Source organism: Paramisgurnus dabryanus, chromosome 1 (assembly GCF_030506205.2).
Source record: "Paramisgurnus dabryanus chromosome 1, PD_genome_1.1, whole genome shotgun sequence".
In the NCBI taxonomy this organism is placed as follows: domain Eukaryota; kingdom Metazoa; phylum Chordata; class Actinopteri; order Cypriniformes; family Cobitidae; genus Paramisgurnus; species Paramisgurnus dabryanus.
The window spans coordinates 22,907,315-22,927,326 of record NC_133337.1 but is presented as its reverse complement, the minus strand read 5'-3'; the positions used below and the strand labels follow the sequence as shown (position 1 = coordinate 22,927,326).

At 36.5% G+C, this 20,012-nt stretch overlaps 1 protein-coding gene across 1 annotated transcript; it reads left to right on the top strand.

Moving 5' to 3' along the window:
• The first annotated feature begins 14,984 nt into the window (after positions 1-14,984).
• On the top strand, positions 14,985-19,024 carry LOC135749854 (Schwann cell myelin protein-like). Its single transcript, XM_065268533.1, has 7 exons — positions 14,985-15,030; positions 15,719-16,081; positions 16,270-16,608; positions 16,721-17,014; positions 18,635-18,731; positions 18,835-18,853; positions 18,929-19,024. Exons 1-7 carry the CDS (start codon positions 14,985-14,987, stop codon positions 19,022-19,024), a joined length of 1,254 nt encoding a protein of 417 aa, XP_065124605.1.
• Positions 19,025-20,012: the final 988 nt, after the last annotated feature.

Below are 20,012 nucleotides of genomic sequence, written 5' to 3'. Positions count from 1 at the left end.
TACATGTTTAGTGAGTACATCACTTTGAAGTTGTAGATTACTGTACATAGTGATGCCCTGAGTTTTTTCACTCAGATGCTCCTGAAAACACATCGGTGTCTGTGTTTCCATCTTACTCTGTACTGGAGGGCAGTTCAGTGACTTTGATCTGCCGCAGTGTTGGAAATCCCACAGTGTTCAACTACACCTGGTACAGAGAGAATGGAGGACAGCTGAAGGAGCTGCAGACTGGATATAATCTCACCTTCAATGTGACTGATCGTACACACACAGGACGCTACTACTGTAAAGCCAAAAACCAACATGGTACTCAAAACACATCAGTGTTGTTGGACATTCAGTGTGAGTATCAACTGTCTATTTTACTTATATTGAGCACAAGAACACAACAGCACAAAGCACCAACCAACACAATACGTGTTTTGTGAGTACATCACTTTGAACTTGTACATAAGTGTACATACTGTAGTGATGCCCTGAATTTTTTCCCTCAGATGCTCCTAAAACCACATCAGTGTCTGTGTTTCCATCTAACGGTGTACTGGAGGGCAGTTCAGTGACTTTGATCTGCAGCAGTGATGGAAATCCAGCAGTGTTCAACTACACCTGGTACAGAGAGAATGGAGGACAGCTGGTGGAGCTGCAGACTGGATATAATCTCACCTTCAATGTGACTGATCGTACACACACAGGACGCTACTACTGTCAATCCAAAAACCAACATGGTACCCAAAACACATCAGTGTTGTTGGACATTCAGTGTGAGTATTAACTGTCTGTTTTACTTCTATTGTACCAGCTAGAGCGCAAGAACACAACAGCACATTTCTTATGAAGATTTCTCCTTCACTTTTTCTCAGATGCAACCAAAATCTCTCTCTTCAGTTGTAACAGAACTGATGTAACTGTTTGTTTGTGTGAGGCTCATGGGAATCCCTCTCCTAAAGTAAAGTGGCATCTGTCTGGACGTCCTGTCAGTAACTCTACAAACACATCCATCAGTGAGGAGCGATTGAGCAGCACAGACTTGAGGAGCTTCATTTCTCTCCATCAGTCACTTACACACACAGACACTCTGCAGTGTGTCATCATCAACACTCACAGCACCGCCAGTCATCAGATTCAAATGCTTCACTATTTTCATGAGACAAGTAAGTTCTCTGTTTCAACCTCTAGATAAATTAAAATTAAAGATTTATTTAAAAACTTAGTCATTTAGTCTTTCTGTTTATTTGTTTGTAGAGGGTGACATCACAGGGACATGAATAAGTTTAAAATATAAAAGTTTTCTTGTTCCTCACTTCACACACTTTGTTGTGGTAATAACACTTAAACACTGAGAAAACTTTTTTTTAAGTATTTTAATTTTAATATATTTCTCATCAGGTATCAGTGTTTCCTCTGTGCTGATGGGAGCTGCTATTGGAGCTTCAGTAATGATGATCTTGTGGGTCATTAAGAATATCTATAAACGGTGAGCACATGACGCTTGTGAAGTAATAAAACTCACACTTTATTTAAAAACATCACAACCCAGTTGAAAAAAAGTGCACTAAAATACATGTTATTTAAGTACACTTAGTACACTTTTCCACAATATATTAAAAGTGCTCTATTTTCGCACACTAATTTATTCTGAGACACTATGAAGTTGAACTAAAATGTTATTGTAACATACTATGTCTGTATTTAAAATATATATATATATATATATATATATATATATATATATATATATATATATATATATATATATATATATTTAATTATAACTTGAACCCACCTATAAACATTTATGAATATACTTTAAAGCAGTGGTTTTCAATCTTGTCCTAGGGGACCCACAGCTCTGCATATTTTGTATGTCTCCCTTAACTGACACACCCAGTTCTGTTCATGGATCTCTCCCTTAATGAGCTGATGATCTGAATCAGGCGTGTTAGATAAGGGAGACATGCAAAATGTGCAGGGCAGTGGGTCCCCTAGAACAAGATTGAAAACCACTGCTTTAAAGTATACTAGTAGTATGTTTAAATTAACACAGTCTCACCCCATGGCGTCAATATTTGACGACACTTGACCATGCGTCAATATGTTGACGCGGAGGGTATACCTTTCGCGTCATTTTTTGACGAACTGAGGACTTCAATACTATTACGTCCGTTGCATTCTCTTTCCTATTTTCTTACCATTTTCGCGTCGGTTTAGGGTTAGATTACGCAAAATTAAACGGTGTACGCGAAATTAAACAGTTGTCACCTGGCGTTGGGGTTAGAGTTAGGTACGCGAAATTAAACAGTTGTCACCTGGCGTTGGGGTTAGAGTTAGGTTTGGGTAGGGATGTCAGTATGTAAATCTAAACCGACGCGAAAATGGTAAGAAAATAGGAAAGAGAATGCAACGGACGTAATAGTATTGAAGTCCCCAGTTCGTCAAAAAATGACGCGAAAGGTATACCCTCCGCGTCAACATATTGACGCATGGTCAAGTGTCGTCAAATATTTACGCTATGGGGTGAGACTGGGTTGGTTTAAATAATATACCAAATGTATTCCCAAGTGAAAAAAGTTCGCTAAAGTACACTTTGGGGCGGTGTCCCAGACAGGGCTTATCCTAGTCCCAGACTAAAATGCATTTTTGAGCTGCCATAATTTTAAAATATCTTGCACTGGCATATCTTAACAAATATCACTACCATTGTTTTATCTTAAGATGCACACCAGTAATGTTTTTTGTAAGGTATGTTTGTAAAAACTACTTAATTGACCTAATATAACTATGGCCTAGTCCTGAAATATCTAAGACCTGTCCGGGAAACTGCCCCTTTAAGTACACAACTGTAAGGTAACAAAAGTGCTCTATTTTTGAGCAGTAATTTGTACTCCAAAGATCCCCAACCTCGGCCTTGATGAAAGGAAAGATCTTTTTTTGGCTGTTCACACGTTCTAAATGTGATTGGATTCCAATCGGATATGCACCAAAATCAGATTTGGACTTATACTGCGAACAAGGTCTTATACACCTCTTCCTGCATCAGCTGTCTGTGAGAGGCTTGTCAGCACTGCAGGATTGCTTTTAAGCCCCAAAAGAGCTTGATATTCACAATTTTGAAAATCAACTTCAGCTTAAGTTAAATTTTAGGTTTTACAACTTTGAGTAGCATGTTGCATACTGTAATGAAATTAGGCTTATGGTTTGATTATTAAATACAATTTGGAAACAGTTGTAAAGCATGACAAAACCTTGTATGTGGTTCATTCATAAAATTTAATAGTAAAATTATTATTTTTAATAATGGGGACATAACTTTTTTTTTGAAATAGAAACAGCAGATCCTCAAAGACAGGACAAGAAGATACCACTGAACTTAAGCTCACTGACAGGGTGAGTTTAACAAAAACACTTTACCCCTAAAGACATCTGTGTTGGAAAATAAACTCACACACATTTAATCTAACATTTAATACAGAATAGTGTCTGTCTTTGCTATAAATCATTGATTCTACATTGTTGTACAACCATTATGTTGTTTTTACAGGAGAATGAAGAACCTGTTTATGCCAATAAAGCTCTGTTGTCACCTGATGAAGAAACTTCAGTGAATTGCCCAGACTCCCTTCATTATTCCTCCATTGACTTCACAAACACCCAAACAGAGTCAGACGAGATCAGGGGCGTCTCCTCACTTACTGATGTCTATGCTTCTGTCCAACAAGACCCTGACCCGCCGCCCAACAACAACATCTCAACAGTGGAGACGGCAGACAGTAAAGCAAGTGATCCAGAATTGAATATCAGTACAGACACTGAGCAAGATCAGGCAAAGAAAACTGATTTGCAGTCAGATGAAGTTTCTGATATTTATGCTCAAGTAAAACGTGCCACCCAAAAAATAAAAAAATAAGCTACTTTTTAAAATTTGGAATTTTGTGCCATGATACATTTAAAATAGTCTCCATTCAACAAGACTTTTAAATGTTTTAAATGTTTCATGTTTTATTATGTTTGTCCTTAAGTGCAGCAATTGTGAACAGTGTTAAACAAAACAAACATCAACTGTGTAGGATTGTTGTGCCATTAACTTATAAAGTACAGTATTAATCATAGATTAAAATCAATGTAGAATAATTTTATGTTTTATAAAATATTCTTTATATGTATTTTTGTGTGTGTGTATAATATTTTTATGTATTTTCGTAGTTGATTTTTATTTTTTAATCTATAATTGTAGAGATCCTCTAGCATGTTATAACCTTAAATAATGTAATCATAAACATTTGTTAGTTTTAAAAATATATCACCACAGGAATATACTGATGTGAACATCAATAGGTTTAAAACACCCTTGGGTAAAACAACAATCTCAAGATTCAGAAAAACTTTGTAAACAATGTTTATTCAGTTAACCATATTTTCTAACACCTTGCCTGTTTTGTGTTATTTTATTATTTTAAAATGTTTTTTTGTGTGTGTGTGCTCTATGATTGTTTGTGTTTATAGTGAAGAATTAAACAAGTTAACTTTAATTTTAGATTAATATTATTTTAACTTTAATAACTGTACTAGGACTTTATTTACCAGTAGAGGGCAGCTTTGTGCATTCAGTGACGAGTCGGTTGCTTTTTTGATGCACTAAACCAGGGGTGCCTAAGCCTAAGCTATTTTTGAAAAAATAGGCCTGTAACAGTGGTGGCTCGTGACTGCTCTTCCGAGGGGCGCAAATTCAAAATATGTGTTTGTTGTGTCATGTGAACCATGTGCATCATGTGTTTTGTCAAAATAAGTGCCTGCTGCACACGCGTCAAACCGGTTTATAAAAGAGACGCTCACATTCACAAGATACATGCAAGACACTCCCTTAATGGTAAACTCTGATTACTCATGAGATTATGTGAGTATCTGGCAAACGCAAGCGTCTCTTTAACCCTTTAGATGAGTCTGCAGCAGGCATTTATTTTGACAAGACACGTGATGCACATAGGTTCACTCAATGCACCGAACACATATTTTGAAATTACGAACCACACACATGGCGGCCTACATACATGTTGTGACGAACTTCGCATCGTGTGCCCTCGAAAAAAGAAGTTACCGACCGCCATTGGCCTATAATAAATGTTTTTAAAATGAACATTACAACTAGACTCATTTCATTTACTATTGTGTTCATGTTAATCCATATAGTTTAGAATGTGGATAACTCGCATGCATGTAGGGGAGAACCGGGGCGAAAAGTAACAAGCGAAAAGCAGGGCGAAAGTAACAAGCAATTTTCTCAGAGCCCTGATAACATTTGCATTCCAAACCAAGCCATGACAGCACCTTTAGGACGCAACACTTGATAGAGCTGACAAATATTGCTTTATTTTGTTACGTTTTGCATGTGTAGGTCCAGAAAGCTGTTTTCAACAATGATAAGTAAATTCCTATTTTTTACTATAATGCGTTGTGTTTCTGGTTTCATGTGTTACAATACTGATCAATCTACAGGTTATTTAGTGTTATTTAACACATCCTGAAGTTTGCCTTACAGAGTTTTTCAAAATAAAAAAGTTAAACGGTATTAAATGTCAGAAGTTCCTGTCGGGGTGAAAATAACACTTGTTGCTTTTGTCCTGCTGCTAATACTGTTGCATTATGTTAAAAATGTATATTATTCTAATATGATATATTTGAATTTTTGTTCTGTTGAAAAAAATAATATTCTCAGCAATTCAAGTTTGTAATGTCGGGTTGTTTTGAAACATTTGAAGAAACTGAAATTTAAAATGAAAATGTCATTACTTGTTGTAAAAAAAAAAAAACGACAAAATATGTTTGCATTTGCATATAAACAAGGTCATAGTCATGTATATTTACTAACACAAACATCTATCTTCTTTTTAACAGTGAAACTGTACTTTCAAAACTTCTCAACTTGTTCTTGAATTCTGAAAACGACATGTTTACATCACTTTGTGTGACATACATGATGGTTTAAATGAGTCTGGCAAACCTTTCAAAATCATCGCAATTAACTCTTTCACCGCCAGCGTTTTTAAAAAAAAGTTGCCAGCCAGCGCCAGCATTTTTCATGATTTTCACCAAAGTTTAATGCCTTCCAGAAAATGTTCTTCTTTAAATATATAAACATACAATATACCAAATGAAAGAACAGACCCTCTGCTTTCAAACAATAAAAAACGTTTCATCCTACCTTCAGTGGTTCTTTTGTAATCAGCTTTTGAATATGGGTAGGTTTCTGCAAAAACACCACATTTTGAGCAAAAAGCAAAGATAATTCAATTTTTATGACGGACTTTAGATCCCATTCAGAGCGATCTTTAAAACAGACACGGACATGCAGCCGCTTGCCATAGGGCAATACTTCTGGGTTTAAAAAGTTGCGGAAGGGCGCCACCTGGTGGATAATAGCGGTATTATGGAAAATGGAAAATCTCGTCATTGGCAGGGAAGCGATTTCTCTTGATTGACGAGATATCTCGAGATATCTCGTCAATGGCGGCGAAAGAGTTAACAGCCCATCACTAAGACTCTCTTCAGCATTTCTCAGTGCTGTGATTGTGATCCTGCTTCTTTCCTTTATTACAAAGTAAACACTACCAACCCCCAGTCGAATCGTCGCAGATGTGTTATGAAATGATGATCATTCAGTTTTGGCTGTATAAGGGTGCACATTATCTGATTTCACATATAACAGCTTTCTCCCAATATATTAATATACAGCCTTTGATGATAATGCTATGCAAATAATATGTGAAAAAGTAGCTTTCAATAAATATTTTTAATGTGCGTAAATAAATCCAACAACCCACGTGACAGGGCTACATATCCATATGTGGAGCTGTTTCCAGGTTAATAAACATTGTGAAGCAGTTGTCTCCTTGTTTCTCCAGTTAAAAAGACAAAGTTGGCAATTCTGGCTATACTTTCGTTATTTTAGTAATTTCTTTGTTTTTATTTAATTTATAGATCAATTAGGGTTGAAGCATTTTGCACACATGTTCTGCACCTTACTTAATTCTGACCTTATGTTTTTTATTTTTTATTTATTATAACAGTAAATTCTGATCTAATTTAAATTCGTGTTATTGGTGTTGCGCTGTTGCATGCTGGCACATGCAATTTAGCCGAACATGGTAGGTGCTCACTGCTCTGGGTGTCATATTTAAGATCAAATTTAGGAGTTTATCAAACTAAACATCAAAAAAAGTTTTTTTCCAACAAGTATACGTTTTAAAATGTATTTAAAATGTATTTTATCTTGTTAAAAGATAAGTTTCAAAACAGGTAAGCTGTTCCTGAAATTTAGGTGATGATGTCACAGGTAGGGGTGGACCCAGATGTTAATGAGGCCACGCCCCTTTTTCCACCTCGAGGAGGTTCCCAAAGCCACCCCAATGACCAGACACACAAGGTAAACATAATATTAAAATGCACTTTATTAAATACTTAAAATAATAAATAGGGGAGGGAGGAAAGGGGACTTAAAATAACGGCCTCTTCAGGCTCTCGTTATCTCCACCGGCAGCGGCTCTTTGCTGGGTACAGCTTTTGGTAAGTACGGGTTGTTCGCACAGCTCATTCTCTTGGTGCTCACTCTCGTTCTCTTTTTCTCCACAGGCAGCAGCTGGGACACAAAGACACGGTTATTTCTGACTTGGTGGTTTCTCACCTCTCCGCTGTTTAAATCTCGTGGTACGTATAATTGTCCACAGTTCTTTCTCCTGACGTTCACTCTCGTTCTCTCTTGCTCCACAGGCAACAGCTGGGACACAAAGACACAGTTATTCCTGACTTGGTGGTTTCTCACCTCTCCGCTGTTTACAGCTCTTGGTACGTGCAACTTTTCCACACCTCGTTATACTGCGTTCTAAAGGGCAGGGATGGATCGACAATGTAGCGGGGGCGGACTTGCGACGGCTGGCCTACACAGGGAGTCTAACGGGCGATGATTTCCCACAAGACGCCGGGGGCAAGACCCTCTCGGCGAGTTCGCTGGTCGGCAGAGGGGCGAACTGTCACACCGTCTCACCGGGTCGAGCGCTGCCCTATCCTCGCTACCCGTAGGGCGATCGAACACCGGACAGGGGCGCCCTTTTGTAGAGACCACGGGGCGGTGGAACTCCTTCGCCTCTAACTCTGCAACAAGGGGATACACACAGGTAAGGTATCAATGCAAATGGCCCGTATTTGTACTCACACACGCTGCCAGCTTCCGAATCTTCACCGCCGTCCTCCAAAACCTGCCGATATACAGACGGGGGCAGCTTCCAGAGGCCCACGCCGTCACTTTACACTCAAAACCGCACACAGCGTATGATAGATGATTTCTCCTGGGACCGTTAGCCTCTCCATATCTTCCTCAATGAAATGGATGATGCGGGGTAACGTCTGACAAGACACACAGCACTTGCACAGCAACCCACAGCAGATACACAGCACCACTTCAACGTGAAAGGTATTCAAAATACAAGGACTCACCCACCACACTACAGGTGTACACAAAGAGACGCCCGTCGTCCTCCACTTCGCTTGGGTTGGATGGGGGCGATGTTAGTACGGCCCGGATATTTGTTCTGCTGCTGTGGCTGTTTACATGGGAAGCTCCTACGGCTCACCTACCACGCTAGTTCAGGGGTAGGGCCGCCCTCCTCCTCCTGGAGGTATTTAATAAATTCACAGGTTAGTTTTCCACTTTACTTTTAACACAGGAGTTGATACTCACAGCGGTCTGCCTTTGTTTACGTTGCAAAACACAATACGTTTCCTTCCTCCTTTGTTCCTCTAAATGTGTCACTTAGACCGATCTTTCTTCCACCCGTAGGGTTTGTTATCACTCCAGCACTTCCACTGTAGAACTAAGCACTTCAGTACAACGTCAACGACCGACGACAACACACTGCTCTCTTCGGGGTGCTCTATTACTCCATCCACGTCCTGCCTTTCTTTCACCCTTGCGGCTCCTGTCCTCTCTCCGCGCGATTCCCAGCGCAGCCCGGATCAACAGAGCCTGCGGGCTCTTCAAAAGGTGCATGTTCCTTTCTGCCTTTGGCAGAGGAGCTTTCCCCGCGTCGATCGCCTCTCGTGTCCGTCGCACTACTCACACTGAGCACCCCAAACTGTGATTTAAACTGCTCTTAAATACTCCTCTGTGTGCTTCTGTCTTCCAATCACCCGGCGCTCCTCTTAACAACGCACAGCTGTGCTTAATTTCGCTGTTTACAGCCCTCGCGATGCTACCGGATGTCCGGTGTTTCCTCTTCCCGGTCTGGGTGGAAACATCCGGGCGGAACCAAACTTTCCCAACTTTTGGTTCCGCCCAAAAAGATCGTCACCTTGTGACAATGACACAAAAAATATCTGCGCTTAATTAAGCCTGACACGATTGTCTCTTTTGTGATTTAATGTTATAGTCTGTGTTCAATATCAAATGATAGAAAAGAGATTCCTGAAACAAATGATATAGGAATCATCAGGTGTTTTTGGACCAAAGTAAGCAAAGTCAAAGTAAGCAAGCAGGTATTTCTGTGCAAAATGATAAAGCATAAGTTAGAGATTTTCTTTGCACAGGAACTGTCACAAGGTCACACAAGGACATTCAAAGCAAAGCAATGAAGCCCCGGTAAGCCCATGTATTCAGGGCCGGTGTCAAGGGGGGGCATTCGCGGGCAGTGCCCCCCCAAACAGGTTGTTGTGCCCCCCTACAAAGTTGTAGAATGGAATTTACAAATCTACAGGACACTGTTTTAAGGAAGTTTAATGTTCGTACACACCGTCTTCATCTATTTTAAAGGTAAGTTAGCGTTGTTTTAAAATACGTAAGCTTACATATGAAGTGTGGCTATAGACCGTTAACAGCATTACGACGTGATTATGGTAAGCTCAGCTTGCGCTCACGCCGCGGTCGAAGTTCAATAGTTTTGCGCATAGTTTGTGGTCTTTTGCACTTTATACGGGAAATGAGCTGACAGTCTGTACCAGTTGTATGAGTGTGTGCTTGCACTGTATTTGTTGTTTTAGTGTCTTGTTTTTGCAAGTTATTGTTGCTATTGCGTGCAAAAAATGCTTTTATTTTATTTTAATTTATAGATATGGGTTGCCTAAGTAGTAGACAACAAGCATACTTTAAAGCAAAATAGTTACTGCTAATTTAATCATACATGGGTTTACTTTAACTAAAATATACATATGTATATAAAAATGCATTAATTATATATGAAATTGCAATATTTATACACGTCCTCCAGTTTGTTTTCAACCCCGTCACGCCATACTATTTACCCCCCTATAAAAATAACGGATCAATCCCTGTGGCATCACACCCAGAAAGTGATATCACACAAGTCTCTTGAAGAACATGCTGCAAAGAAAGGCAAGTGTCAGAATCTTTTCTTACATTTATTTCATGTTTTTCACTGTCAGATTAAGATTGTCAGGCTCAACATTTCAACTCTGTTGTATTACTAAATGATAGTAAACAACGGTTTAAGAAAAATTAAATAATAGTTTTGCAAAACATTAAACTTGTATGATTTCCTAAATGCCATGTGATGCTACTGTCTTAGTTAAGTACGGAGTTACAGACTTCAACCCCGTCACATTCAACCCCGTCACATTTTTATTATAACAGGGTTGAATCGTTGTGACGGGGTTGAAAATTTGACACTTTTTAGTAGAGTACTCAATTGTAGACTTGTTATATTGTTATGTGACCTGTTAGAAATAATCGATTATGCACTCTAAAAATGGCTGGGTTATTTTTGACCCATAATGGGTAAATATTGGACAGAACACGTGCTGGGTTAAAAATTGAACCAATGCTGGGTTATTTTAACCCATCTGCTGGGTTATTAGTCCCCATGCTGAATAACAACAACCCAACATTGGGTAATTTTTAACCCAGCACAGGGTAATTTTTAACCCAGCACGTGTTCTGTCCAATATTTACCCATTATGGGTCAAAAATAACCCAGCCATTTTTAGAGTGTGGTATTTTATGTTCAATAAAACCAAATGGAAAGATCTATTGATGTTTTTGATCAATTAATCCTTAATGCTTTTGATTTAATGTTAAATACTTATTAAAATGTTTGTTTGTTTTTGCCAACTTTAATAAAATACAATTTTATTGAATGTGATATCATTAATTTTACAGGTAAGAAATCCATGCTATATTAAATAATGATCATCACTTCAACCCTGTTATCATTTTCAACCCCGTTATGCTGAGTTCAACCCTGTATTTGGTAGTTTTTATTAATATTTTGGTGATAAAACGACAAATTAGGTCAATGTTTGTTTTGCTGTGTGCAGAATTTACAGGACAGTCTGAAAAAATATGAAAGCCTGATTAAATTCTAATGTTAATGCATATTTTGTGATAAGATATGAAGACCAATGTTAGATACAGTTTTCATGACCTGATTTGGTATTCAAACGGTGAGTATTAAAAAAAAAAATTCTACATGCAATAAATGATATCAAACAAGGGACATCACATTGAAAAGCTTCTACAAGAATTTACTTGAAAATCTTTTTAAATCATATTTAAACAGGGTCCAAGTCCAAGTGGAAAAAACACTCTATATTGATTAGAATTTCATGCCTGAGGTGGGAAAATGTATTTTCTTAAAGGTTTGACTCATCCACTATCACATGAAATAATCAAAAATATAACTATTTAAGGTATATATTTAAAAAAAAGTATGACCCAAAAGGCACCCATCTCAGAGAATGACTCTGGCAGTGTCTCTCAGAGGTCAAGATGGGCAGAGAATCACCAATTCCCCCAATGCTGCGGCGAAAAATAGTTTTCTGAGTTTCTCAGAGAAAAATTGCAAAGAGTTTGAAGTTATCATCATCTACAGTGCATAATATCATCCAAAGATTCAGAGAATAGGGTCAAGGCTGCACTCTTAAAACGAATGTGTTAAATTAACACATCTTGTGTCTAGTTAAGGACAACACATCTAGTGTGTTGTCCTTAATTTAACACATCTCTGTGTTATTTTTGGAACAACACACGTTGTGTTGTTTTAACACATCTTGTGTTGTCCCTTTTATTTTTTATGAACTTAAATGACACATAATGTGTTAAAAACAACACATAATGTGTTAAATATTTTAACACAAAATAATGTGTTAAAATTAACACATCCTGGATGTGTTAATTTTAACACACTGTTTTGTGTTAAACTATTTAACACATTATGTGTTATTTTTAACACATTATGTGTCATTTCGGGTTGATTTTGAGTTCATATAAATAAAAGGGACAACACAAGATGTGTTAAAACAACACAAAGTGTGTTGTTCCAAAAATAACACAGAGATGTGTTAAATTAAGGACAACACACTAGATGTGTTGTCCTTAACTAGACACAAGATGTGTTAATTTAACACATTTATTTTAAGAGTGTGGAAAACCATACCTGATACCCTTGATCTTCGGGCGCTTAGACGGCACATTTCAACCACAATGCCAACATTGTGTTATGTGGTTCGCTACCCAAGGTCCTGCAAAGGTGGCTGTGTATTCCGTTCTGTGAAGGAAAAACCATCATACGATAAGCAGTTTCAGTTAGTTCCTTAATATCATTAAGTTAGTCAGACTATGAGTCAACAATAACTGTGATCTAAATGTGTGCTTTCTTCTCCCCGCATATGCATCAGCCAATCAGAGTCTCTTAAGAGTGGAATACTCGAGGTCACCACTAGGCCTTTCACAATGATTAAATAATCATTCCATGACAATTGTTTGACCTCATCGCAATGATTTCAGATCACCTCAATGCACATCAAAGCACAAGGGGAGCCTGTATAAACGAAACCGTATCAGATGGAAAAGCCATTTACAGTGGAAAAAACAGCATTTAAAGAAATGCTGCAAAACTTTGATAAGCAGTATGAACTGTCAGGTAAAACATACATTTCCAAAAACAGCAATTCCAAATTTAAAAAAGGATGCTATTCTTAAGGAATTGATTTTTTGCAGCCATACAGACGTTGTCCAGTACTAATATGACTTTAGTAGAATTTAATTTTCAGTCATTTTTCAGATAGTTTATTGTGTTTATTTCTTATGATGAATTTTCAGTTTGAAAGATATATTCATAAAATAATTACTTTTAAATGATGCTTCTCTTCAGCTGTCTGCTCTGATGTCTGAATATGAAACTTTGAATATTAAGAAAGATGACACACAATAAATAACAAATATACATTTGGTAATTTCATCAGATTTGTCCCTCTGGATATAAATAAATAATTTATTTGAATTAATAAGGAATCAAACTTACTATCAACTCCACTTTAATGCAACAGTGCAGCTTTGACGTTAGTATTTGTATACGTGTATTGCAGAAGTGATTAATCTGTGACATTTACACAATTCTTATTATTTGTGATACAGTTTTTTTTTTAAGCCTAATGTTTGTTTTAATGCTTTCTGATTTTAAATGTTGTACTAATAATTTGTTTTAACACATTTTTTACATTTGATATTCTGTACATTTACAGAATATATGTTTAGGTTGTTTTGTTTATATTATTGTTTTGTCATTAAAGAGTCAATCTTTTGATTTCTGTATTGATCTATACCCATACTTCAATATAGAGACATTTTTGTTATTGTTGACATAAACTGCATTTTTATGTCAAAGTAATAAGTCACGTGACATTTATAGTTGTTATTTGTATGTGATTGGATACTTTTTCTTGGTATAGCACATACCTAGGAGCATTTTAACATAAAAAATTATATGACATTTAAATAAATAAGTTAAAGCAATAAGTTAATCTACATTGTTTTTATAAAAAAAAGTTCTCAGTCATCTTAGAAATGGTTTATATAATAAGCACATTGTATTTCTGAAAGATCAGATGTGAGTGTTTCAGAATATTTTAGACACAATAGATAAAAGTGTTAAGATATTTCTTCATAAAGAGGATGTAAAGAAATTCCTCTAAAATTGTGACTGTTTAACAGGACCTGGTCAGTCAGTCACATTTTTTTTTTTTTTTTTTTTTGTAAATGAAACAACATAATGGGTAATATCTGAAATAATGTGAGCCGTAGTCAGTTTATTGCTCATTTGATGTAAACTTTTTCTCTTTACACTCCAGTGTCAGATCAGGTTTTTTTCATCATTTCATGACATAGTTTCATGTCTTCATCTGTATTACTTTCTTTTCCTATATTTTTGAGTCTTTGTGGACAGACAGTTATACATGATGTTAATTGTATCATTCATTAATAACTGTAAGTAAAACATTTTACTGGGAAACTTTGCATTCTGAAAATATCATAAGTGTACTGTTCTGTGTTTTTTAGGAAGACACAATAAACATCCATAATAAAATTATAACATTATTTTTTTAAAACAAAAGCTATCAGGCTCAAGTTTAACTGGACTTTGAGTTTAAACATAGTTTATACTTTATCAGCCTGTGAACAGAATGTGCATTTAAGCTGATATAGGAAGTACTGGATTAGTCCACCTGATATCAGTCAGTATTTGTGTGAATGACTCACAGCACAGTTTCACTTAATCTCAAATCATCTGCAGGAACTTCAGTAAACAATCCACAGCATCCATGAATCTCACATTTTAACAATCTGTGAAGATATTACACTGTTTACAGTCTTTATCTCATTTCTGGTAAGATAGTTTTAAACTATTTCTTTACTTATAAGTTACACTACTTATGTAGAATTACTGTTTAACTTGTTCATCCGTCCGTTGACATATTGGGTAGTTAACATCATATTTACATTGATGTATTAAGCAGACACATTTATCAAAAGTGACTTATAGTGCATTACAATGTATACATTTTTTATCAGCATGTTTGGTCCTTGGGTTTAATCTCATGACTTCTAGTGCTGTTAATACAATACAATGCTCCACCTTTGAAGTGCTTTATGTATATTTACAGGTGTGTGTGTTTCTCTAAAGGACTGATCTTATTTTATTAAAGAGATGGACAAAGAGCAGAAAATCATTCTTTTAGTTTTGTTGTTGCAAGGTTTGTTCTTAATTTTTCTTAACCATAAACACGCACGCAACGCCACGCACCCGCGCACACACACACACACGCACACACACACACACACATGTTGGTGTATGTGGTTTACGGGGACATCTCCATAGACGCAATGCATTTTATACTGTCCAAACTGTTATATTCTATTCCCCTAACCTACCCCAATCCCTAACCCCAATGTCACAAAAACCTGTTGCCAGTCTTTAATCCATGAAAAACTGCCATTTAGTATGTTTTTTTAGCTTTTCCGTTTATGGGGACACACTCTGTGTCCCCGTAAACCACCTTTATAGCATAATAAACATGTCATGATACACTATTCATCCTGTGTCCTCGTAAACCACATACACACACACACACACACACACACACACACACACACACACACACACACACACACACACATACACACACATTCTGGTTAACATGTTTTGTGGGGACATTCCATAGACGTAATGGTTTTTATACTGTAAAACTGTATATTTTATCCCCTAACCCAAACCCTAACCCCAACCATCACAGAAAACTTTCTGCTACATTAGATTTTCAAGAAACATCATTCTGTTTGATTTATAAACTTGTTTCCTCATGGGGACCTCAAAATGTGTCCCCACTAATTTACTGGTATTCCTATCTTGTTTTTAATGTTTTCATCATGTTTGTATTGTAGGTGTTTGGTGTCAATATTGGCCCATCAGTCTGCCAGAGAAGATTGAAGCTCTGAGTGGATCCTGTGTGACCATAAACTGCAGATTTGATATTCATAGTGAATATGACAAAGATCTCAATGACAGTGCTGCAGGGGTGTGGCTTAAAGATGGGACTGGCATCCCAAAAAATGTAGTGTTTTACTCCAACAGGACCAATCTCTATTTTAAAGGGGAAATAATTGGAAAATTAAAAAGCAAGGACTGTACAACAATCTTTTTTAACATAACTTCAAATTGCAGTGGGGTTTTTTTCTTCAGGATTGAGGGTAATGGTGAACTAAAATGGATCTATAGACAAAAATCTGTTTCAATAAATGTGATGGGTGAGTGACTTCATGACTGAAAGTTGTTGTTAATTACAAATTATAAACTAGTACAGTACAAAATCCGTTTTTGCATATGTTGGCAAACAATGCAGAATACTTAGATGGGAAAATTACAAGCTGGGTTGTCTTGGGTTTTGTGTGACCTTCCCCAATTCATATATAAAATACATCTCTGTACTTTTCAGACTCTCCTCCCAATCCCACAGTGCAGATGTTTAAGGATCAGATGGAGGTTGAGGTTCATGAGGAGGTGTTAGAGGGGAGCTCTATGTGTCTGCGCTGCTCTGCTAAGACTCTCTGCTCCTCTTCTCCACCAACTCTCACATGGAGCTCCACTGACAGACTCCACCTCAATGAGAGCAGCAGACTACAGCTGGATCAACAGAATCAAACTGAGATCATCTCTGATCTGAACTTCACTGCAACTCACCTTCAACATGGAGTCACTTTCATCTGCACTATAACCTACCAGCTACAACGGAGGAACACAACAGCACAGAGCTACATCACATTACGTGTTCAGTGTAAGAGCATCATTTTATCACGTTACATTGATCATATGGACTTTACTTCATATTTCAGATGCATAATTTCTGTTGCAAAACACATGATGTTTAATTTCTCCTTCACTTTCAGATGCACCCAAAATCTCTCTCTTCAGTTGTAACAGAACTGATGTAACTGTGTGTTTGTGTGAGGTTCACGGGAATCCCTCTCCTAAAGTGGAGTGGTTTCTATCTGGACGTCCTGTCAGTAACTCTACAAACACATTCATCAGTGAGGAGCGATTGAGCAGCACAGACTTGAGGAGCTTCATTTCTCTCCATCAGTCACTTACACACACAGACACTCTGCAGTGTGTCACCTTCAACACTCACGGCAATGCCAGTCAACAGATTCAACTGCTTTACTATTCTCAGGAGATGACAAGTAAGGAAACTCAAATTAACACAATACTGTGTTTTTATTTGCTCACACATCTCAGAGATGCAATTACATTGTACTGCATTTTTTTTTTTTGGTAATTGGTTGACCAAAATGTAAAATAGTTTGGAAATACATTTATCTTTCCCATCTAATAATCCTGTTAACATTGAACAAACCCAATATTAGAAAATGATAGCAGATTAATCATTATACATCTTCTGGTTTCAAGAAGTAGAGCAACAACACCACAGGACTAGAGTGTGGTACACATTCTTAAAAGGCGAAATATGCATGATTTTTACATTTAAACGGATTTTAGAAGCAAAAACTAATAATAAAAAAAAATTTAGATGGTCCCCTACAGCAGTGGTTCTCAAACTTTTTTGGCATCCCCCCTATAACAGGACCACTATACAATAAAAAAGCCATATAGTAGGGGAGCACAACCTAACGCTTTTTGGTTTTGGCTCAATCATTCAAAAAATATTTGAGTTTGATTAATTATATTTTTACACAAGCAACACACACATCTCTGCTACAAATGAACATTTGAAGTTTGTTTCTATTACTTACCATTCTTGGACAATTACACCAAACGTGACAGAAGTGCAAACGTTACAACTTACCCCATAGGTGGGGTTAATTGTAACAGGTAGGGGGTAAGTTGTGACACATGCTAATAATGAAGTTTGCAGGCAAATATTTTAATACTATTTTGTCTATATACTTGAAGTGGATATTGTTTATATATATATGCCTATAATAGACAGCTATCCACACTGTATTCATTCATCCAGCCCTTTTCTAACAATAGTGTTTTTTGTATCGTAAGTGCTGAGAGGTTAGTTGTAACACAGCGTTACAATTTACCCTGCTGGGTAAAAAAAGTTTTTAAGCCCACAAAAAAAGTTGTTAAGAGCTGCAGACATTTCAAAACTATGCTATTTTTAGTCAACAAGACACTTAATAATATGACATTGTCACAGTACTACAACATTATTAATGACAAAAAGGCAGGATTACCAAACTAACAGGACTTTATTCACATACTGTATGACAGCAAAACACGATGACAATGTAACAAACAGACTAGATAAGACAAAGGACGGGCACAGTAAGGCAGAATATAAAGGGGTAAATGATAATGGCTAACAACTGTAACTAATCGAGTAATCAACTAAACACAGGTGTGACTAACTAAAGGTAACAAACGCAAAGAGTGTCAATGAACAGTGATAAGAATGAACATAATGGAACCAAAACCCTTACAGACATAGCATTGAATTTGGTATCTTACACACCCAACTTAGAAACCGAAAAAAACATATGATGAAAAAATTTACTTACATGCCACCAAAACACTCGTTCATCAATAACTGTCTGGAAAAACATTATACATTTCAAATAATTTGCAGAAGATCGTCTTTTGGCAGCGTGAAAAAATATCGGAAATACAAAACACTCAACCTCAACAATGTAAAAAGTCTGTGTTACAACTAACCCCGCATTTGTTTTTGCCTCACGCACCCCTACTTTGGCACAATGTGGTGATTTATTTTTTCTCTCATATTACATTGAGATTTGTTTATGTTTTTCTTTCATGTGCATGTTGTGTGATTTTAGATTGTCAGCAGACTTTAATTCCACTCCTGATCATCTTAACACTGATTCTTATCCTGTATGCTCTGACTGTTGGATTTGCTCTTTACAGAAATAAACAGTAAGTTATTGACATAACAATCCATTAATATAGATAAAGATTTACATTAGTTAGTGATGCTGTGTTCTGTTGGGTTTTAATAACTTGATTTACTTTCTTCCAGATTGAGCAGCAAGCTGAAGGTGAGTTTGTGATGTTTTACTATAGTAGATGATAATGAAAGTGATGATGATTTTTGAGATTGTTTTTGTTTTCAGGTTTACAATGATGCAGGCACATATGCTTCTCTTCAGCTCTCTGCTCCGGTGTCTGAATATGAGACTTTGAATTTTAAAAAAGATGACACACAGTAAACAACAAATAAACATTTGGTAATTTCATCAGAGTTGTCCCCCTGAATATTAAAAAATAATTTATTTTAATTAATAATAAATAACTTACTATATACTACACTTTCAAGTCCAGCTTTGACGTTAGGATTTTTTTTACATGTATTGCAGAAGTGGTTCATCATGACTTTCACATCTTTGGCAAAAGACAGAAATACCAGCACTCTTAACATGCTTAAGGGACCACGCCTAAAAAAAAAAAAAAAAAAAAAAAAAAAAAACTATACCCATCTGTCATCACACTGGGTGCTGGCAGCAACAAATAGATGTTATTGAACTGTAAATGTCAGTGGAATTGATGCACACAATTCTTAGTATTTGTAATACCGTTTCTTTAAGCTTAATGTTTATTTAAATGCTTTCTGATTTTGAATGTTGTACTAACAGTTTGTATTAAAAAAAAAAATGTATTAGAGATTTATATATTTACATCATTTTTATATAAATATTTTGTAATTAAAGAGTCAAACTTTGGATTTCTGAATTAACCTTAACAACCACGACTTTTAACTTTTGTGCATATTTTGGTGTTTATATAAGCTGCATTTTCATGTCAAAGTAAAAAGTCACATGGAATTGCTAGTTGTTATTTGTGTGTGATTAGATTTAGTATTGCACTCATCTAGGAGAGCATTTAAAAAAAAATGTATTTCACATTTAGGGGTGGTTTCCCGAACTGGGACTAGACTGGTCCTAGACTAAAATAAATTTAAGAGCTGTCCAAACTGAAATCAACTTGCACTGACATATCTTAAAATACACCAGTGTCCTTTGTTTTGCCTCAAAATGCATAAAAGCTATGTTTTAGTATGTTTGTTAAAATTAGTTCCCTTTCAGTCGGTCACTACGACGTCACGTCGTGACCGACGAATTGGGAACTCGCTTAGAGAGACCAATCTGCTTCGTATACTACTAAAACGCCAATGAACTTGGCATTGAGATATTTGCATAA